Source organism: Prenolepis imparis, unplaced genomic scaffold (assembly GCF_030444845.1).
Source record: "Prenolepis imparis isolate NDT839.2.m4 unplaced genomic scaffold, iyPreImpa1.0 SCAF_4, whole genome shotgun sequence".
NCBI classification, from domain to species: Eukaryota; Metazoa; Arthropoda; class Insecta; order Hymenoptera; family Formicidae; genus Prenolepis; species Prenolepis imparis.
The window spans coordinates 2552757-2576954 of NW_028141162.1; the positions used below are offsets into that span (position 1 = coordinate 2552757).

The 24198-nt window shown below is 38.7% G+C and overlaps 1 protein-coding gene across 2 annotated transcripts; it reads left to right on the forward strand.

The window, feature by feature from the left end:
- On the forward strand, nt 1-24149 carry Gbeta13f (guanine nucleotide-binding protein subunit beta-1). 2 transcript variants are annotated; one of them, XM_083035359.1, is made up of 7 exons: nt 1-630; nt 12008-12597; nt 14273-14418; nt 14693-14986; nt 15433-15634; nt 15748-15964; nt 16152-24149. In XM_083035359.1, exons 2-7 carry the CDS (start codon nt 12541-12543, stop codon nt 16256-16258), a joined length of 1023 nt encoding a protein of 340 aa, XP_082891485.1. In that variant the 5' UTR covers nt 1-630; nt 12008-12540; the 3' UTR covers nt 16259-24149. The 2 variants fall into 2 exon arrangements, with proteins under 2 accessions (XP_082891485.1, XP_082891486.1); XM_083035360.1 differs by lacking the exon at nt 1-630 and adding an exon at nt 8057-8585.
- Nucleotides 24150-24198: the final 49 nt, after the last annotated feature.

Consider the following 24198-nt stretch of genomic DNA (forward strand, 5'->3'; position numbering starts at 1 on the left):
GCACGGAGCCCCGCCCTGCCTGCCGCCCGCCAGAGCCGTGTGAAGGTGCAGCAGCCGCAGTAGCAGCAGCAGCAGCTCTGCTCGTTTCGTTCGTGTCGAGTTTTTCGTGTGCCGTCGAATGAAAACAATCGTCGACGACGATCCGAGCGTCGTGCATCCCGAGACGTTGACACGCGCCGCCCCGTGTCGCCCCGCCGGCTCGATAACGTCCACGTAGGTCGTCGGTCGTCGTCGTCGTCGCTGGCCGTTGTCGTCACGATTATCCGCTGCGACAGTTAACCTTAAAGAACGGTTCGGGTGCGGTGATAGTGTTTTCTCTCCGTGGAGAGGTAGAGCGAGTAAACCCGAGTCGTCGGTGCGTTCTCTCCTTGCCCGTCGACGGACAGTGCTCGAGACGGAAAGGTGTGACAAGGAAAGTGCGTAGTCATCGATGTGAGAGCGAGGACGACAAGGAAGAGCAGAGGGAGCGAGTGCGAAAGCGGAGAAAGAGAGAGCGAGAGAGAGAGAGAGAGAGAGAGAGAGAGAGAGAGAGAGAGAGAGAGAGAGAAGAGAAGAGAGAAGAGAAGAGAAGAGGCCGAAGCATCAAGCCGGGAATTCCAAGCCGATCGCAGCTCCGTCAGGGAGCTCCAGGTATGTAACCGTTGGAATTCCATATTCCGGGCATCTCACGACTTCCGGATGCGCCGCTCCTCTAGCCAAGCCGCCCGGCCGCCCTTCGCGCGACTCGATAACCGCCATCATGGCGGTCGCCTAGGCCTACGCTCGGTGTCAAAATCTCCTTCGTTTTCTGCCCGTTACGTATTTCGATCGTGCGCCAAAGACTTTCTCTACGCAACGCCGATTCCGCCGCGAGGACGAATCGTTTGACCTTGCGCCGTTGAAAACGACGACGCGCAATTCGCGTTTCTTTACGTATCACGGCGTGTAAAAACCGCTCTCTCTCGTAATGTCGCTTCGATTTCACGTCATTCGCCGTAAAGAAAAAACCGTCGCGACGATACATTCATAACATCCGCTTTCTATTCGCGAGGGTCGATCTAATTCGACTAACAATAAGTAGGCACGAACTGGTCGGCGAACGAGTCGCCGGAAATAGATCGAGCGTCGCGATTACGGGATGCATTATCGATGCGATCATTGATTGGAACAGACTTGCGAGATATTTGCATTCGACTCGCGATATACATATTTCAGTGGTTTAAAGAAAAAAAGAGCATACCGGCTCGGTCGTAATGAGTCGTTAAAGGATTATGCGAGAATCAACAGAAGCACCTGTCACTTAATACGATTGTTTATATTATCGTGTGATCGTAAAATAACTCCAACTGTTATCACAGAGATATCATTGATCTTTGGAACTGATTTTGTAGCATTGTTGACAAAGCTGAATAGATTATTCAAAGTTTAAAATTTTTAGATCGTACACAGAAAGAATTTTCTCTTAGAATTTACCCTGAAAATCATGGTAATTGTAAGACAATATGGTATGGAAAGAATTTTGTGAGAATTTCTCTGATTAATATTTATCACAATAAAAATAATATAAAATCTATTACAATAAAATATAAAATGTTTAATTTTACTATGGAGTTTAGTAAAATTAATCATGTTTTATATTTTATTGTGATAGATATTATTTTTTGTTAATCAGAAAAATTATAAAACTTTCCATATTGTCCCACGATTACCATGATTTTCAGGGTAAATTCTAAGAGAAATTCTCTTACAATGTATAAATAGAGTAATGACTAATTCTTTTTAAAACGGATTACATTTGACGCGATACACACTGAATTTTTATAAATAAATTATAAGAATTAATAATAATATATTATAAATTATAAAAATATCTGTCATATTAAAAAAAGAATCGTTGTTTAATGATTGAGGTCGTGTGAATGTCGACGTTCTTGTCTTAGGAAATGTTTGCGCAGCCTGTCGTTCCGGAGGCGTCCAGACACCGGTTCTCCTTCGGCGAAGCGACGCCTCTGACATTTGTTTGACGACGACTTGGATTATCTCGTAGCGCACAATCCGCGTAACACAAGTTGCTTTGCATGATATGCACGAGAGATCTTCGCATAAGCAAAGTTTACGTTTCCTAATCCGCGAGATTTTTCATACGTTCACGTTGTAAGAAATGCGAAGGTTTTGATATAATAAAAATAAAAAAAAAAAAAAAAACGCAAGAGATGCGTGGATAGAAAATGTCTATTGTTGACTGAATTTTTATATTGAATTTGTTTAACTTTACCCAACGTTGCTCAATTATTTCTCAATTATTTCGAGTCCAGAATTCGACATAATAATTATTCGATATAATAATAAGAGATTAATAATTTTTTATTTATTTAATTAAATAATAAAGGTAATATTTCTTTATTTAAGATTAATATTTGTTAAATGAAATAATGAGATATATATGTTAATTACACATTAAAAATATAGTTATTAAAGTAGCCAGAAAATTATGAATAAGAGTTTACAAAATTCGTAAATAAAAATAATAAAGAATAGAGCTATTATCGAACGTTTCTTTTTCCTCTTAAGATTTTACCTGCTAACTGATAATTTTCACTGTGCCTTTTGCGAAGTATAGATTCCAAGAACGTGATGCAACACAAAGTCTGTGAATTTTCTTACATAACAGCATGATTTCTGTCAGCATTAAATATATATATGTATATATATATACTTCGCATTTCTTATCAACGCAATCAGTATCTTTTACAACATGAGCGATTTTATTGATTAAATGATTTATTGATAAAAAAATCATTTATATCGAATCATGTTTAAATAATTGGTATTAAATTTTATGTGTATTTTTATTTTACTATGATAGTCTCTCTTAACAAGTTTTCTTCAAGTATCATAGATTATTCGGTTGCTTTTTTGACAATATTGAAATCTAGCGAATTTTCCGAAAGCACTCCTTTCTCATCACGCAATTCATTTCATCAACAAGACAAACAATCTTTTCTTTCTCTTTATTGTTATCGCTGTAACTTTTATCGTGGATATTTAATGCCTATATCTCGCTTACGATTATCTGAGTCATGCACGAAAGATGAGCAATAGCTAAAGCTTGACACGCGCGACCCGCGTCTTCTTATGAGAGTTATCTTCGGCATTCTTCGAACGGCCAGACCTCAGGTTAATAGTTGCAACAAATCAAGTCGAAAATAACAAAGGAAAAGATATTATAGTACAGAGCGATAATAGACAAAGATCGGGCGTTTGCGCGAGCGTGTTACAGGTGTCACGCGCGATTACTACGGCTTAACTCGACGCGACAAACGCGAAAGAAATGTCAGGCGAAACGTCTGATCTTGGTAGATAAATGGGGGAAAAAAAAAATTTCTTGCGACGCGGGCGTCACAATTCCGTCTCGCGATTGGTCGGCCAATTGTCGGCCACAGCTGTCTTAATCGGCTTTAATTGCTGCGGAATATAAAGTTGTCGCGCGCGTTGGAGACAAGTGGCGTCTCGAGCTCAATTGACAGTGTTCCACTTGAGACACATCTACTATCATGTGCGTTATCGATACTACCGATTAGGCTGGGCGAGGAATCAATTGCGCACCACGATAAATCGCTCACATTTCTTCGATTCCCACGAGATGCGTTCGATAAGAAAAATATCTCGGTGTTTCAGATGCATATTAAACTATTATATTATAATCTTAATGTAATGCATTTCTGTAATCTTAAATTTATTCATAGAATCGTGGATTATCTTATAAAATCTACTTTGACGTATTTTTTTTTTATAATGACGCAATATATAGTTTTAAATTTTTAATAATTCTGCATTTAATCTTTAATCTTGTGGATTATATTTCCCTGACATTTTACACACAAAATTAAACTTTAATTAATTAAATTAGTAATCCCTCCTGTGGATCTCTCTCTCTCTCTCTCTCTATATATATTTTACAAAGATACTGCTAACACGGTGCTGACTTTATGCAAGTTGAATATTGTTCTCAATTGCAACTGTATTTGCGTAGGAAGTTAAACCCATCCGGAACTACTGTTACTCTCTCGTGTGCGGTTCCGTATAATTTCATCGCGGTAGATAACGTCACGTGCGCTGAACGGTGTGGTGGCGGTGATGAGTTTTGTGCAGATGTGTCTCTTCGATAGGAGACACTCGTCAAGGAGCCTCTTAAATAGCGATCGCGGTCTACAGGACGGTTAGTAGGTCGCGCTAATTAACCGATGCGAAAGGGTCAACGTGTTCGAGCTGGATGATGTTTCTCAATGTTAAGCCCTTTTCTGATCCCTCAGCCGTCAGCCCTCTTTTCCTCTCTCATGAGTCTCACGTCTCGTTTCATCGCGTCCTTCTATCTCTCTTATATTCGTCACCGAGATATCGTCCCTTCTGAGGACAGCGAATAATTCCGAGTAGGATGAAACGGAAGGTGATAAATCAATGATAACATAACAAAAAAAAGGTCGGCTTGTTGATTTAACAGTTGCTTTGTCAATTTTCTCTGCACTAAAGTTCGATTTAAATCATGTAGATTGAATAATCGTTCGCATCCTTCTACATAATTTATAATATTGTCTTAATGTTAAACTTTTACCCGATAATTATTATATATTTGCGTTGCGTGATTATATAAATCGTAAATCGTAAAATTGGAACACCGTTAAGACACACTTGGAAAAAAATCTCATAGACGCATTTTATGCGGCAAGCAATTCTTCTCATAAGGCTAATGACGTCACGCGACTGCATTAAACTAGGACAGAGTTTAACACGAAGTTTTGCGGTATATTCCATTATGATTAAAAAAAAAAACATTGGGAAGCAAATTAGATTTAGCAAATTTCTATAAATTCGTCTGACGAATCGTCAATTTTTTTCTGCCGGTTAATTGGAATCTCTTCGTCGCGAAAGTCGAACTTTCTTTTCGTGACACTATTTTCATTCATAAAAGTAGCACCGGCGATTCCATTTTATAGCGCAGTACCACGTTCGCGAACATTAAATGCCGTTCATTGATGTCGAAGCTGTATACGATCAATATTATATACCAGGTGTATTGAATGTAATGTAATTTATACGGTCCAGTTGTACCTCTAGCATGCGATCAATCAGGAGTTACACGCGCATTCAGACGCGCATTTATCCCTGTATTGTGCGACCGGAGACAGTTTTTACTGTAATCAAATTTTTTTATCGTTTGCGAGAAAGTCGGCTCTCTTTGCACAACGCCCACGCGATGACACGTTAAAAAAAACCGAGCATCCTGTGTGTTAGATATTGCACTAGGTCCTAATATAGAAACGAGGACGTCTCCCTCGGCATCTAGAAATTAACGGGCAACCGATGGCGCCACGCGGCCTGCTTCAGGTTACTTTTTGACGTCACAACTCACCTTCTGACGTCATTTACCTGTACATCTTCCTCTCCCTTCTTCGCGTGTGCCGCATCGTTTCTCCTCCGCCTAGGATTCGATGACCCAAGCGTGTAATTCCATTTGTATCTCGCTATTTCGGTGCGCCGTGGAGACAAACGCTACTAAAAAAAAAAAAAAAAACACGCTCAAAAAAGAAAATGAGTACGAGTCGTAGCACGCGAATCTTGATCGATCGATCGATGCGTTTACGTCACGGTATATTTTAAGGCACATCAATGATTCCGCGCTTAAGTGAGACATTTAGCTTTCTACGGTTTAATGTGATTCACTGATAGCTGAATGATAGCTGAAGAATTTATTTTAAGAAAAGAGTATGTGTTATGTGAAGGTGTACTTTAATCATTATTATTAATTTTAAAGAGGAATCTCTACAAGATTTCGATAGAACCGTATCGGAATATAAAATTTAGGAAAGTCTTGTCAACAAAAATTCGATTACGCGCTGCTCGTATCGTATCGGATAAAAATTATAGCGCAAAAATTTAATCAAAAACTTATTTAAGGCTCCTGGGTGCTCACCGCGGCCGTATTGGAATCGTGACGTCAGAGGCGAGAAATAACACGTTGAGATTTCTTAGATGCCATTTCTAAAAACATATTTGCATAAAATAATACTTGAGATCTCTTTAATACACTTCTAAAAAACGCCAAAAACTATTCTTTTCCCTTGACAGTCAATCAACAACCGTAAAATGATCGAGATATCAGACTTTGACATGCGGAATGACTGCGCATGTGCAAAGACCAAACGGACTGGGCCTCATAATATTACATTTTACAGCTGTTGATTGATTATAAAGGGAAAAAGATAGTTTTCGGCGTTTTTTAAAAGTGTATTAAAGAGATCTTAAGTGTTATTTTATGCAAATATGTTTTTGTTTAGAAATGGCATCTAAAAATTTTTAGCGTGTGCTTTCTGACGTCACGATTCCGACATGGTCGACAAGGTACCAGGAGCCTTAACTTCGACTTACATTCGAATATATGAGGATGACGAAAATCATAAAATTAGCCATAACCGGAAATACCCGCGCAGGTGCAACGCCGACGAACTTGTCTGCGCCCGCCTGTTGAGCAACTGTCGGCGCGTTTTGACACTGGCCACCCCTTTTTTTTTACCCTTTGGTGCCCCGAAGAGTACGCTTGTCAAAGGCATCGGCGAAGTACATCGTGCTTGGTGTGGGGGGGGGGGGGGGTACTTGGCAGCAGCCCCGCGGTTGTGTATACAGTCGACGTACATCGAAGGGGGAGAGACCGGGAGAGAGCGAGATCACATTGGACGTTGACCCGCGTGGCTCAACTGTTGCTCCCATTCGCGCATCCGGGAGCCCGTTGAAGGGAAACGGCTTAGGGAATTTGATAATGGAACGACTCTTCCGCTAGGTTGTCTCGAGTGCTTGTGCCGCGGGTTTGATCCTGAGAACCGCTTTATTAATACGATAAAATTCGTCCGCGAGACACGCGTTTTTTGTTATCGAAAATATGTTCGTCAAGAGCGGACGTCTCTCAAGTGGATTAAGTCCTCGCGTATGCAAATTTAATGAAGGGGATGATAAAAAGTTTTGCGGTGAAGCTGCGGTCTTACGGTTGAACTGCGTGACGATAAATTGTAAAAAAATAATTGATCGTTATTGAATTCAAGATGCTGCTTTTTGCTCTGAAATTTTTACGATTTTGCCCGAATGCAAAATTCGTAATAAATCATTTTTGAAATTTTTTTATAATGAAATTAATTATTTTATTAGACTTTTATTTGTTTTCACCGCGACGAAAATAATTCTTTCGCCATTAAAAGCGAAGTTTGATCCGGCATCGACTGTCGCCAAGACTTGGCATAATGCCACTTGTCACGATACAAATAAATTTTGAAATGGTACTATTGATTTGGATTAGTCTTTCATTTTTCGACATGGAGTTTGATCGATGTTAATTCGTTTCCAATTAAAACTGTGTTTCTCTCGCATCTTTAATCAACAACACGCGATCATCACCGCGATCAATATTAGTTTAACTGCTTTCCCTGCTCTCACCTGAATGTTTTCCTCGCAATTTTTTCTGTTGTTCGACTTTCTTGAATTTCTCGTCGTTTCTCGCGCAATGACATAGTACTCTCGGCATGTTTATAATAATTATACACTCTTTCCACCTTTCTCGGATGAATGATTATTAGGTTGCCGGTTGCTAGCAGCAACCTGTCATTGTCGAATACGACGACGACGACGACGACGACGACTGCGTCCTCTCGGACGCCGGCTGCTCGGTACGCGGGCGCACTGGCGTCAGCGTCATCTCTCCCACCTCCGTCCTCCCGGCCGGCCTTCTCTCGAAACCACGTCCTTCCTTGGGTGTGGTTCAGAGATTGCCGAGACGTCGTCTGTCCGGTCGAAGTGCGCGTCGCCGTCTCGTGCCCATCGTCTCGGTGCCCTTACCTCGTGCCGATGTCGGCGGCCCCGACGGCGCTCGTTCTTCCGCGTCTTTCGTGAATCGCGCGCCCGAGAACGATCGCTGGAAACGAGGACGAGACGGTGCGGCGAGAGCGAGCGGGTCAAACGCGCAAAAGGATGTATACGGATAAATAGAAAGGGAGAGAAGGAGAAAGAGCGACGAGTGGGGTGAGCCGCACGACGACGTTCAATCGATTCGTCTCGCGCCTCCAGGTTGCGTGCGTGCGTGCGTGCGTGCGTGTATGCTTGTTCCTCGTAGCGCCCTGTGCCCAAGTCCGGCGAGTTTCAACGGCGAGGACGGGTTACCCGGGAAAGAAATCGGGGATACGAGAGCGCGTAAAGAAAGTGAGAAACCGGAAATAGAATCGGAATCGCCAAGTTTTTCAGCTCTTCCTCCACGTTGACTGGCCGGCTGTCATTCTGAGCTGGACTTGAAAATTCTCCGGCGTCTCCTCGTCGCCGGGGGAGGATTATTCTTCTCTCGCGCGAGTCGCGTTTCGACGAGCGCAACCTGGCGGTGACGAGTGGTGGCGGCGCTTTTGACGGGGTTGCAAATCCGTTTCGACCCAGTAGTGGTGGTGATATCGGTGGTGGTGGTGGTTGTGCTCGTGATCGTGGTGGTGGCTCTACCGCGTACGGGAGAGGTTATGTCGCTGCGGGCTCGATGACGCTCCTCTGACAGCAGTGGCGGTGACGGTGGGACGGAGCGAGTGAGTTCCATCGATGCATGTGAACCTTCCTTTCCGCTTCGACACCTTCGTAGGCGAGGACGCGTCGCCTCTTTTTTTTCTCTCTCTCTATCTCTCTCTCCACTTTTTTTCCCCCTCGCCGATCGAAGCCGCGGCGAGATTCTCGCTGCTCGTCGAGTTAGTTAGCCGGGACAATGGCGTACGGAAAAAGCGGAAGAGCGATACTACGTGACGTCGCCCGCGTTTTCCCCTGTCGTCAATAGCGCCCTTTCCCGTTATCGATAATTCGCGAATGCCTCGGAGATTCATCGGCTTTCGTATCTCAGCCGGGACGACGAGCCTATCGTCAATTACTCATCGATAATAATGTTCTTATGTGTCACTGCTGACGTGATTTTAATAATGAAACTGTATGTACGTTTCTTGCTTCATTTTAAATGAGAATCTTTGGATAAAAAGCGAGGGTAAAAATGTTAAAAATATATAACTTCGTGATTTAATTTTATAGATGACACTTTGGTTCTTTTACACTTTTGCTAAAGTCGTGCGATTGTCAATATAAATAATGATTCGATATCAATTTTCAATTTTATCAATTGATCTTTTTTTCGACTTATACATTGATTTTACGAAAGACTAACTTGTAGTCTTTCTTCATTGATGAATATTAATCCCTTCTATGTCTGTGACAGTTTATTTTGACAAATAAATTTATATGAAATATTAATTTCTATTAACAATAAGTTATATCCGTTGTATAATTATCTAATTTATTTTTTCTAACTACACATTTATAAGAATATTTATATTTCCCAACAATCTTCTTTTCTCTAACAATTTCTTTTCTTTTCGAATCGTCATCGGGACAAATTTGCTTGAATATAAGTCATTATATTTATTATAATTATGTTCATCAAGTGATTTTTGTTCTCAGTATTCTTAGACCGAAACGTACGCTATTTATACTTATGATCCACATTTTAGACTTACAATAAAGTATATGTGCCCTAGTTACCTACTGCACTTAACTCTTATTACTATTGCTATTTTTTATCTCGATTTAATTCTTTTCTTTTTATTTCCTCATATGCAAATTACTTTCCCAAGGATTGTTTCAAACACAGTGTGACCAAATAAAATTTCTTTCTAATTAGTTGGATGGATTTTCTTTCTAATTGGCTGGATCATATTAATTCACGTTGTACATTGTAATTAGAAAAAAATGGTTATTTTTTTTATCACATTTGCGCGTGCGCCAAATTAAATTCTCGTCAATTTTCTCCGGAAAATGAAAATATCTCGCGTTGAATCGACAACCCTCGGTTTCCCCGGGCCGCGAAATTTTGCGAACGTGAAAAACGCACCGCCGATTACTTAATTGTTCGAACAATGATCAATTATGCTAATTTTGCAAGGCAATTTTTGAACAGCCAGGGCGATGTAATATTTGAAGAAGTTTTGCTTTCGATAGAGAAAAACTGAGTTTTCAGTATTAATAAAATTTGAACAATTTGTTGCTTCATTGAATTTACGAAACATAAATAAGTTTAGAATAATTAACTGTGTTACGTGATTTTATAACACAATTGTTTATCATTTCTAACATTTTTCTTGCAAGATTTAAAGTAGAATAATCGATTCTTGTTTGATGGGTCAATTTTAGTTCGAGAAGCATGTGATTCCATTATACACATTCTCAGCAAATTAAAACAATTATTTTGAGTGTCAATATAAAATATTAAAGATAGAAAAGAGAATGAAGAGAAAGAAGTTTATCGAAACTTTCTAAATATGTAGTAGAGATTTTGTCTTAAAAAGAAATAACAATTACAAATATTGATAAACAGAATTATTTCTTCTAAATTTTAATATTATGCATTACTATTTTTGACAATGATTATAAAGTACAATATGTATTTTTCTTAAAAAAAAAAAAAAAATAGATAAAATTGGTAAGTTATCTAAAATGAACATGGCAAACGTGTCAGTAGTTTTCAGTCAATTATCGGTTTTCCGAGTATCGATATTACATTGCAATAACTAGTTGCATTGGCGTCGACGGATCCGTTCGCCGTCGTGACGGTGATATACGTCGCGTGGCTGACGTTTTTCTCAAGGAAAAGTATACGCCGACGGAAACTCGAATGTCTCGAATCTCGAATCGCTATAACTATAGAGAGCGAAAAAGAGGGAGAGAAAGAGACAGAGAGAGGTTGCGATAAAAATATCGGCGCACCCGTCACAACCAAAATATTTTTAGTGAACCGATAATTATATTTTGTTTTTCTTTACACGTGCCGGCTTATGTACGTAAGTGCGTGTGTGCGTGTGTTATGTATAGATATACATATATGTATAGACGTATATATGTATGTGTTTGATCAAAGAGACGTTCTGCCATTAATATAGAATGACTATAAGCAATTATTTAAATTGAAGCCGTTGAACGCAAATGTTTTGTTAGTACCAGCGGAGAGAGACGAGTTTTTTCTTCAATATGATGCACTCTAATTTATCAATTAGAATAATCTTTTTCTATGCACGATGTTCAGATTTCGCGAAAATAAGAGTTGCAATCGTATTATAATAAAACTTTCAATTTAATTTATCTCATTCTCTCTCTTTCTTGTACGACAAAATAGAATGTCTTATTTTAATACGCAAGTTTTTTAATATGAATTATTACGCGCGTCTGGAAATAACTATTTATTTTCACTGGCGCATTACGCTCGAAAGCAGCACATGTGCCAATTAGCTAGACGAGCCAAAAACAGCGATGTAATAAATATTTAAGTTTAAGAGATTCTCTAATTCATCACTATTAGAGTATATATATATAAATATAAATATAAAAATTTCGACGATATTTTTTTAATTTTTGATATCACAGTTTCTTCGAGCGTATGTAGATTTTCGCAACGCTGCGTTGATAACACATATTGTGTGCTGCGTGCAAAGTCGACGCGATTATCTATTACCAGTCATTAAGAAACCGCGGTAATTCTTGGATGACGCTTGCCTTTGGTATGCCGTCTGTTCGTTTTCCTCGAGTTGCAGCAAAAACTGCGCGTTGTTTGCGCGAAATACAACATTCTGTTAAACACTATGCAAATACATATATCGCACATATGGAGTTACTGCTAATTTAGCACTTTTAAAATATCTCCGTACAAAAGGATAAATGCTGTCAAATGTCACAGATGAATTAACATTAGCGTTGTATCATCTTATATAAATTGAAAGCCTTATATATTAAAAAGATTCGAACATTTTTTTTTGTTTAATCGAGTTTAATCGAGAATACCGACACGATACTACAGAGAGAAATAATTTTCAGGCTCATCCTTTCGCACTCCGTTTGTATATACTAGCTTTAAGGTAACGTATACGAGCTAGATTATCACGGCCAATTGAGTTGACCGATTTGAAATATTGTGTTCCAGAGGTGGCAACGGTCTCGTCAGGAAGTGTCGAAGCTGGCGTGTGGGGCGGAGAAGTCAGCTGTGGTCTGGCTCTGATTCCGGTGGTAGCGGCGGAAGCGGAAGCCGCGAAGGCAATAGCGAAGGCAGGAGGTGAGGAGGTGGGGCCGGGAAAAGCTGCTGGTAGCTCCGATTTTGTTAGAAGACGGTGCAAATTTCATCCTCATTTCCATCTCCATCTACCTCTTCTTCTTTTACCTCGCATCTTGCCTTACGGAAGTCGTACATTCGGAAGCGTTCGCCAGTGGTCACCAGAAGGACTATCGACGGCGTGACACCGGCCCCGCGATCGGCCTTTCTCCCGCAGAGGAGTAAGCGCCGCACAGACAAGAGTCATCCGTCATCATCGTAGAAATTACATTCTGTGAGCCCTCTCCGAGGCGAAACGAGAGAGGAGAGAGCTTCCTCAGTCTCCCCCTCGCGCGTGCGACGTCCCAGTATCTCGGCCCCGCTAACGGGTGCTCATAAGCCTCGCACGTCATCTGCTGCCAGACACCATGAACGAGCTCGACAGTCTTCGTCAGGAGGCGGAGACGCTGAAAAATTCCATCCGGGTAAGTACCCGCTCCCTTACTTCAAGATTGTTTTTTTTTTTTTTTTTTTTTTTATTTATTTTATATTAAAGATCTGTATTTTTCTAAAAACATATATAATTTTTTCGCGATTTTCGCGAAAGATGTCTTTCAAATCGAAGGATACATTATTAATAAATAATGATTTATTTTATTATGATATCTTTGCATTTGTTAAAAATAGATTGCTTGCGTGCAATTATTATATGAATACTAAAACAAATTTATTAGACTGATGCAAGACAATTTAACTCTATGACATTAAATTGCTTAATCCTACAAAAAAAATAAAATTGACGTATTTTTATATGCCAGATTTTACAATTTTATATAACTCTCTTCCGCGTCTTTCTTTATTCTTGACGTTATCATAAATTTTAACCGATAAAAGATATATTCATCTACCTCTTCTTTTATCTCGTTTATATGGCGAATGATTTTCCGTATAGTTGTGAGGATATGGAGCTGGTTAGGTGGTGGTAGTGTGGTGGTGGTAGGGCGCGGCATAACCGTCGCTTCTCTGATCAATACGCCACCATCCCTCTCTCTCTCACTCCACGTCTTGTTTCTTCTCTCGATGTATTCGTCTCTCTTTCTTCTATGCGTTCCCCTCATCCCTGCCTTTCCCTCTTATACATGCATAAAATGCACGCGCTCGCACGGTATGCGCGGAAATATGCGCTTACGATAAAAGGACTACGCTATTGGTCTTGTCTGCTAATTATTTATGACGCGTGCTGCAACGATGTTTAGCAAATAAAATTGCCAATGTACATCGCGCAATAATATATATGCGCGTATACCATAAATGTTGAAAAATTGTCTTTTATTGCATAACATTTTTTTAATAATGATTGAAATTTCATATAATTAATATTTTTGACATTGTTTTTACCATCGATATATTTCTTTGATATTTTTTATCAAATTTTTAAATTTATCTCATTGTTTTATTGAAAATTAGATATCAACGAAGTAATATACGGTAAGTTACAATTACAATTATAACTTGCAAAATCAAATTGCAGATTTAGCGTGTGCGCAATTTTACTGTAGAATTTAATAATTATCTTGAAATATAGAAATTAATAATATTATTACTACGAAGGTAAGAAGTTATATCCAACTACTATTAAGTCACTTTAAATGTACTGCATTACGATTCGATCTTAAAGGTCAACTGAAAGGCAAAATTGCGGCATAATATCGGACTAAAGACACGCGAGCACCGACGACAATTCACTGGAAATCCCTTTTCCGTAACTTCCTTTTTCTAATTCCTTGAAATTCATGGGAATTTTTCAGCATTTTGTTCAGCAGCATATTCGGTCGTTTGACCTTTTGTGCTGAATTCGTATATACATGGACATGATAAATGTCATGAAATTAAATAAAATTTTTACGTTTAATTTATTAAATTTTTACGATGACGATATGCATTACTAGTCGGCATCTTCTGATTAGAATGTTACTTTAACGTATTAAATATTCAAGCCTTAATTATCATAGAATCATAGAATGTATTAACAATGTGGAGAAGATTTCTCGTCATATTTTTTGTGATTAACAGTAATAACTTCACGTGCGTTAGAGATCAAATGCGAGAAATAGATCCCGGACGTAAGTTTACGAATTTACATATGATCTCATGCCGCAGGATGCCAGGAAAGCAGCATGCGACACGACCTTGGGCCAGGCCACATCGGGCATGGAACCTATCGGTCGCATACAAATGCGCACGAGACGTACGCTTCGCGGTCACTTAGCTAAGATTTATGCGATGCATTGGGGAAGTGACTCCAGGTATGATGTTAGATGCACATGATTAGATGACGTTGGTGTGAAAATCTCAATGTTAATGAAATTTTATTTGTGGATTCTCTCTATATGAAAAACAAGATTCGAGAAAACAACATAGATATTTACAGCTATTGATTAAATATATATTTTTTTTTACATCATGAAACTTTGAAATTTGAAAAGTTTTGGAAAGATATTAAGATAAAGAAAGATTTTTCTCTCTCCCTCTTATCTTTACACGTTTTCGTCAAGGTTTTTTTGTACTTTTCATATATAGGAATCTAGTCTCTGCATCGCAAGACGGCAAACTGATCGTTTGGGACAGTTATACCACCAATAAGGTTCACGCAATCCCATTGCGGTCCTCATGGGTAATGACTTGTGCATACGCGCCCTCGGGTAGTTATGTAGCGTGCGGTGGGCTGGACAATATCTGTTCCATCTATAGCCTTAAAACTAGGGAAGGTAATGTGCGGGTGAGCAGAGAGTTGCCGGGTCACACTGGATATTTGTCCTGCTGTCGATTCTACGACGACAACCAGATCGTCACTAGTTCCGGCGACATGTCTTGGTAAGTAAGTCTAGAAATTTACTGGAGATAAATGGCAATCATTATAATAAAATTTCTGATATATTTTAAATAACTTTAATATATAAAATTCAATTAAATTGCAAATTTTTTAATTGTTTAAATAATTTTTATAATTTGAAAGCATATATTTAGGAGATCATGAATATATTTATATATCTAAAAAAAAAAATCTCGATTAACTATTTTTTAAAAAAATACAAAGCGTTATGAAAAATGAAACAAGAGCTCAATAAAAATATAAGAAAACTTTGTAAGAAAAACCTCATTTCTTCCTATTCCTTATCCCAAATTTCTTTCATCATTAAGTGTAATCCTGAAGATTCCTGAAGATTCCTGAAGATTCCTGAAGATTCCTGAAGACTCCTGAAGACTCCTGAAGATTGTTTATGCGGGGCGAACTAGAACACTGAATTATTTTGATTTAGTGCTCTATGGGATATCGAGACCGGCCAGCAGTGCACTTCGTTCATCGGGCATACTGGCGATGTGATGTCCCTGTCGTTGGCGCCTGATACACGCACTTTCGTATCCGGTGCGTGCGACGCTAGTGCAAAATTATGGGATATTCGCGAAGGATCCTGCAAGCAGACCTTTCCGGGTCACGAGAGTGACATAAACGCCGTAACGGTGAGATATTTTTCATTAAGTAAATAAAAAGAATTATATTTTCACGACATCACTTCTACTGTGTTTAATTAAAAGAATTAATTATTTTTGACGATTTGATTTATTATTTACAGTTCTTCCCGAACGGATACGCTTTCGCGACAGGTTCGGATGATGCGACCTGCAGACTCTTCGATATTAGAGCAGATCAGGAACTCGCGATGTACAGTCACGACAATATCATTTGCGGTATCACCAGTGTAGCTTTCAGCAAGAGCGGTAGATTATTGCTGGCGGGCTACGACGATTTCAATTGCAATGTTTGGGATTCCATGAAGACGGAACGAGCTGGTAAGTTGAACTGATATCTCGTGAATGATTGTTTCCCTCAAGAGAGAAGAGAGATTTCATTTGATGAGGTCCTTCTCTCGATGATGTTTTTTTTTCATCGCGTTCATTATTTTGAATATTTTGTAATCAAATAACATTATTATCACTATTACACTAAAATATATTTGTCGGGAACTCTATTTTCTAGGAATTCTCGCTGGGCATGACAATCGCGTGTCTTGCCTTGGCGTTACGGAAGACGGCATGGCAGTAGCGACGGGTTCTTGGGATTCGTTCCTACGCATTTGGAATTAACTTGGGGCTCTTCCCAGAACGTTCCTTCAAAGAACCAACTACAGTCAACCAGCATACAGCATAAGAATCAAGTACCACCATCTGGCCACTGAGCAAATTGGCGTGCCAGCAGTCACGACGCTAGCGAATAACCCGCCAGGTTCACCGGAGTTGACGCTGATTAGAAACTTTGGATACCCGATTAGTAGCAGCAGCAGCGGCAGAAGCAACAATAACAATTACGATCGTAGAAAGGTTCATGATAACAATGACAATGGTAGCAGCAGCGAATTTAAGAATGTTTTGGATTGTGGTGGTAACAAAAACTCCCGCAACAGGCGCATCGTAGTCGACTTGACCTGGCGACATAGTAAAGTCGGCGACAAGGACCACGAATATCAACGCTTCTAGGAAGAATCTAAACTCCAATTGGGTCGAATACACATTGTTGCAAAAAAAAAATGCGCGGCAGAGGATAAGATCGAGAATGAGCGCCGACAACAAGGCCGACAGTCAAGAACTTCTTGTAGCATCGGGCACGCATTTTCTTTTTCTCCTCCCCTTTATCAAGGACTTTCTTCGAGAGGCACGTGCTGTTCTATGGCTTTGATAGTTATATTCCTACGGAGTATTTCCAGTCGAGGATTCCAAAGTTCGAAGGACGGATGACAATCTCGTGCCGACGATCGTCGAGAGATTTCCATCTCGAATCGAGATTCACTGTCGAGAAGGTATTGTTAATGGCTGCTGCGGCGGTTGGCTGCGAGTTACTTTTCCCGGTACGGGAAATGAAACGGATTGTATTGGGCGGGATAGGATATGCAACCATGGATATTGCGTAGCAATCCGGAAATAAGAGACGAGTCAGTCAGAGGTCATGATAGTCCTGCAATGTTGCGTTCGAGTCATACGACGCACACTGAACGCACACGTGTATCAATGGAGATTCACAAAGACACGAATTGCATACACTTGCACACAAAAGCGAGTAATCGAATAAAATGTAGGAAAGATGCGGATCGTTCACCAGCAGCCTCGAGAAATACATTCAAGTCGCACATACTTGTCACGTAAGCTTTGCCCTCGTGCACGAGCATCGAGCGGCCGAGCGGGGAAAAAAGAATAATGAGATGATCACCTTTTTTAACACGATAATACGCCGACTTCGCACCGCTACAACTATTACTATTATTGCTATTATTATCACGATCCCCTTGATGAATTTCGTAGATGTATCGTTATTTATTTTGTATAGACTTCTGCCATAGGCCGCCCTGCGCCTGCGTTTTTTGCGAATGCGAGAGCGATTCAACATGTAGTAAAAGAGAGTGAACGGAAATTGTGAGTGCGTGTGAACGAGAACGCGAGAGGTGTGCGGCCCATTGCCAATCAAAAAAAAAATGAGGAACGGGACATGAGACACGAGATGCGCGGATAATACGGACGTTGAATGCAGAGAACGCTTTGATAGATAGTTCGTAATACGATGGTTTGGTACATGAAAAACGTCGACGGATCACGTTCGTAGAAGATCACAAGAAGACTTGAAGTGACGGATCAGTGAGCGAGAAAGCAGACCAGGTATTGAATTTCGTCTGTTTTTTCATTACGATAGAGTTACGAACGCGTAAAGTAACGGGCCAGCGTAACGTGTCAAGTAACGTTTAATGTAACGTGTATTTGTTTAGTTCATAGTGTCTATACCTTAACCTTTCCCCCTACCCTCGCTCCAATTATCCCTGATTGTGGCAACAGCGGGAAGGAGAAAAAGATTAATCTTCGACTATCGTCTCTCGACGAAGTATCGTATCTCTTCCCATTATCGATTCAACGCCAATTAATCCTCGTGCACGAGGCAGGCACGTGCTCTCGATCGAAAGAGTCGTGCCAGAAATTTCCTTGAAATAGGACCCAAAGAATCAGAGGTTGAATGAAGAACCGCGAGACTAAACTCTTTCCTTCCCCACTCCTCGCCTTTTTATCGTCATTATTATTTTTTTTTTTACGTCTCGCTCATCACGCGTTTTGTTTATTACAGCCTTTTTCGTAAACTCGTATTTGTACTTTTTCGATAACTTTTAAGCTCACTTTATATCCTTCCTTTTTCTGCGCTATACCATCACTTTCCTCTCCCTTTCCTGCCTGTTCTGTCCTTTTTTGTCGGAAATAAATGTTGAAACTGTGTATGCATTTAAAAATAATATAATGATAACAATTATATAATATTAATATTAACGACGATTGTAATTTATAATTATTAATATTTAATATATAAGTATATAAGGTCGATGGTTCTTCAGTATCGCAGGATATATCGCAACATGGTCCAATCGCCTTCCGGCAACCACGCTCATTACGCGCGCGTTTTTTTTTTTTTTTTTTTAATATATATATTTTATTTTATGTATTTTGTATATTTATATTGAAAGTAGGATTTATAATCGCATGCTATTGCGTCCTGTTTTTAGTTTGATGGGAAACAAATATCTCAAATTCATGGGAATCCCGTGCATTTTTGTTATAATGAATGAAAATAACGTTGTATATGTTAGAAATCATTGCGTATCATGAAAAAAATTTTAAAGAATATATCATCGAGTATCAGTTGACTAAAATCGCGAGAATTGAAGGAAACAAGCGTGGATTCCGGAAAGCGACTATTTCTTCGAAAAATTCTTCGAAAAACTTCTTTCCCAGTGGAACTAACCATGTAATTTGGCTAGCGGAGCAAGTGAGTATCAATGAGGACTTTCGAGAGAGGTTGCAAATTTTCTCGGAACATTTGACACATTTCGTAAAATCGGTTCTTTTTTTTTATACATACATATAACTCTTCGCGATTAATCTCGCTTACATAATGCTTTGTACATGTTGTATGTCAAACGGGCAAAAGATCTTTCTCCGTCTCGAAAGAGAAGATCCTTGTTCCTTCGATTCTTTGTATTATTAAGAATTCTTCCAAAGTTCGATTCGAAAAGCGATAGAGAAAAGCATAATTAAAATGACCGCTTTTCGGTCTTTTTGGCGTAACTTCGAAACGATATCCGTGCGAAAAGGAACAATCTTAGAGCAGAGAATTATGAAGGAAGAGGAGACTTTAATAAGCAGATTAATGGAAACAGATCTGTGCTTATTGCATTTCGCGATTTCGTAGATTTCCTCCGAGGGGAATCCTCTCTCAATCTTTTTGTACCTCTTGAAACCTTGAAACGATATGGTTTCTTATCCTTGGTACGAATAAGAAAAAGTAGTTCTATCGACGAGTAATGCAAAATTGACAAGTTATTAAGCCTCTAGTCATATTAACAGCACGCGCGCAAATAAAAGAATGCAAAAGAAGAACAGTAGGTAAAAAGCAGAAATCTTTGTAAGCAGAAACCTTTTTCTACAATCTCTTGTCTCCTTGTTTGCGCGAATAAGATTATGAAAGTCCCGATTTTAATTTGTTTTTCTTTCTCAAAAAAATATGACAAACACGGTAGATTAATTGCGACACAGGACGAAAAATGATGAGAAAATCACTGATGAAATCAGCCTTTTTTGAGTATATATAAGATAAATAAAAATACTTGGGAAAAGAATCAAACGTGGCGTTTCCGTTATTTTTTTATCGCTTCTTCGCTTTCTGTTCCCTCCCTACGTAAGCGATAATATACTTGCGCACTTTATAGTTTCACTATCCCGATAATTTTTTTTATGTTTGGTTTTGAACGCGCGTATATTTATTTTCGCTAAATACATCGTTGATTTCGTAAAGCAACACCCTACTAAGGCGAGTTGATCTACGGGATTATGTGATGTTGGGTCCTATTTCAATTATGGAATAATTGTCACTCTAGTTATACATATATAGTTAGTAAAAAGGAGGAAAGAAAGGGAAGAAACGTGAAGAATGTGCCGACGACACTTTCGTGACTTGTTTTAAGATGGACGACGAGAAGCCGTCAGGAATACTGCCTCTTTCAAGTTATGCACAAAAAAAAAGAATAAATTACGATATGTAGTACGTGTATTATACATAAAAAAAAATACATTAAATAACCGTGCAAACCACTGTTAAAGTTTAAAAAGAAAGAACGCGCAAGAGGACGTGATCGTGCGACGTGCAAAACAACTAAAGACGTGGAGTGAAAAGTGCATCGATGAAGATCGAGTGCAAAGTATATCGGTGAACATTAATCTCGGGAGAGGAACGTACATTCACTCAGTAACTGAGGGCAAAACACGTCTTCACTGTTAAATGGTAGATAGTTACAAAGAGATTTCATCACTTTTTTATATATAAAAAGATTATATATACGTATATAAAAATAATGATAAATAATTAATCACTATTGACAGTTAGCCTAGGTCATTTCGCCTATAGTCACTTGCTATGGAGGATATTTCTACGAGGCGAAAATTGCTAGAATTGAACCTAATTGGCTATATTTTTCTGTATTATAAACGAACAACAGACTAATTTACTAATTAAATAAATTGTTTTTTTTTTTTTATAATCGTCATATCTTGAAGATCTCGTGGATGTGTCCTTATCGCGGAATTCATCGTCATTCGCATGATGTTAGGAAGAATTGTTTCGGAAGAGAGTTAAACAATCTATTCACGGGTAAATAGAGAAAGACGCGAATTTCGTCGAGTTACAGCGATGGATAATTATTGTATTCGAATAATTGGAATCAAATTTCAAAGTTTTTCTTTCTCTCTATATCGAGTCATTCCATATTCCATCTAAATGTTTTTTAATATAAAGATATCTTTACACATACACACATACTTATATATGCATTATTTCTACTGCAATAAGCTAATGCTGGCTTTCAATATCTGTTTATACCTACACTTTCACAGGAAATTTATCAGAATAATGTAATGTCCGATAACATTCCGCAATAGAGAGAAGTTTACGCGAAATATATAATCTGGAAATGATTCTTTCGAGCACACAAAAGTCATCTGTCCGTATTCATTGATCATCAGATAGATCGTCTACGTAGAAAACAGAACGACATAGCCCGTCTAAATACGGTAACCGCAATTAAGGATGCATGGTTCATAATTAGCATCATGATATCGTCATTTCGGAGCGTTATATTATATCTACATCTCCCGTCGCGGTTTTTAAAATGACGCGAAATAAAAATCGTGCCAGACGGGGATGATTGATTAATTATTTCATTTTACGAAATTGCGTGATTTGCATGTGCGTGAAAAAGACTGCAGTACGCGGTTCTTTCGCGTATCTTTCTCTGTGCATATTTAAGAGATTGCAAAGTAAATAAAGTATCTTAACAAATGCGTTTCGGCAGAAATAATTCAATAAATCTGCAATAAAAGTAGAAGCTGTACGAAAATATGCTTTGTCGACCGTAAGAGAAAGGGAAAAAATATTAATATTTATTTACATTTCACACATTGCAATTACTTTATTACGCATTCAAATGCGTAACGCTTATTAAATATGCCCAGAGGAACATCATCGCAAATGTCACATATGTCAAAAAGACGAGTGTACGAAGGTCACGTTTGCATAGTGTTCGATAATAATATCTTTCGATTTTAATGTCGTATTCTAAGTCATTTATAGTCATCGACGAGGTTTTTTTTTAACATACACATACGTACGTAAATATACCTAAGAGGGTGTGCAAACGAAGTGCGTATCCTTCTAAGCGAATTGCAAATTTAAAACACGAGCTTTTGTTACTATAATACTTGTAAACTCGATTCCTTCGCAGCATTTCTCATTAACATTAACGTGATTCGTGATATATAATAATGAGCCGAAATTCTAATAAGGAAACGGCATTTTTATGAACTTCATTACCTAGACATGGTTTATGGTTTTGTAAAGTTTCCTTTAGACGCGCCTTGAATCGTCTAACGATTTTTACGTGATTTTATTGTAAAACTTAGTGCTACAAAGGTCTGGTGCGTTCGATCTGCAATCATGAAGGAGAAAAACGGCAAATTGATAAACTTGTATTTTTATGCCCTTTAACTTTTTCACTGTTTCTTAATTAAATAATTGATGTAACGATAACTATGTTTAAGATTAAAAAAAAATATTTTAGCAAGTTTTTGATATCAGATAGATATATAATGTTATTCGCGATGATATTTGTTGGAACATATCTTTGAACTGTAAAAAAATTTTATTCGTACATTCTTTTAACATAAATTCGGTGTATATTGCTTTATTTATTTCTTTTCGATTCAGTTTTTCGCGATATTACAATGACAATCTTAATTACGAAATGATTATCGAAGTACAAAGCTTATCAGAATTTATCGGCAAGAACGCTCATTAATCGCGCTCTTTTAAGAAATAAGAATGCATCGCTTTAGTTATTAACTCACGACGAAGCTTCGTCCGAAACGGGAACAAAAGTAAGGGAACGGCGGGAAAAGATTTATTTTTATTGCATCAGAGCAAAAGACTGACGCGCGTTTTTTTAATGTCAAAGTGAGATCGAGATGATTAATCTCTTATATAATAAAAGCCAAACTATAAAAGAAAAAAAAACAGAGAACATGACAGGTGTGACAAAGTTCTGTTGCTTCTACTTCGTGATTGCAAATTAGGATAACCGGAATTATATGTCTGTTACGGTCTCGCGAGAACAATTGCTTCTTTTATATACTCCGTTGTGAAAAACAAAACGGAAAATAAGGAGCATCCTTTCTGACAAAGGCGCCGATTTTGATATCGACGAAACTGTAACCGTAATCGACGAAGAAAAGTCGATTGTGGCCCTACAATAAGGGACAAAAAAAAAAAGAAAAACCAAAGCGGCGGACTTCCCGACTTTTTGAAAAGAGAAACTTAGTGCGTAAGATACTCTCTGTATAACGTAAGTCATAGTCGTAAAGTGTAAGGGCTGTAACGCATCAACTAATCATTAACCGCGACGGAAACAACCACACAACTATTATCACGATAACGATACGATAGTACGAGGAGATAAGAGCCCAAAGAGACGTAAGAGGGTGTCGATGAAATAATGCTCGATGGACGCGACGAAAATCACGCGTTCGAATGAAAGGAAACCTCTTCGCGCGAGATTTCTCGTCCAGATTTTCTCAGTCTCGATCATCGATCGTTCTTTATCGACGCTCTCGATACGTTCTAAAGAATAACTTACAATTAGGGAGCAAACGAGAATGCGCGAGCGAGAGAGAAAAGAATTATCTATGAGAGATCACAAGTAAACTACGTAAGAATGAGTGAGAAAAAGAAAACAAAGATACATACAAAGAAAAAAAAAAGGAAAAAAAAAAACAAAATACCAAATTTAATTTCTGCGTGCCTGTGCAGAGAGGAGAGAGCGAGGTGATATATATACGTGCATATTTATAAATCTATTACTATAAACGATCTTAGAGGAAGGTATGTAATCCGTACGCTTGTTTGACAGAAGGAGAGGGGATACACGTTCCTTATTATTCCCTACACAGATGTGTTATAAACAAAATGAGGAAGACGATGTGAAAAGACGGGATTTGAGAAAGTTGTGCAGGAAGGAAGGTGTGGAGGTGAGGGGCAATTTCGTTCTATGCGCGCGGCATCACACTCTATATAAATATAGTATAATATCAAGAGCTTTTTGCCAAGTGACAAGGTGGTAGCTTTTGCGGGTATAAACCATCTACTTGAGATCTGTCTGGAGGAGGCCACAGGTTGAATTTAAGAGACGAAAGAGTACAGAGATAATATATTTAAACGTGACAGACTATCGTTTCTTTCGCGTGCGACCGATTATCATTGCGCATATAATTACGGATTAATTATTATTACTATTATTAATTACGGCCCATTGACATCACCGCCATCGCGTCTCATTATTATGATTATTATTATTATATAATTGATGTGAGTGTGGAACACAAAAATAAAGTGTACGTAGTAGAAGGTCGATCTGTTCCACCACCTGTCTCGTTTCTTTCTCGTTTTATAGTCC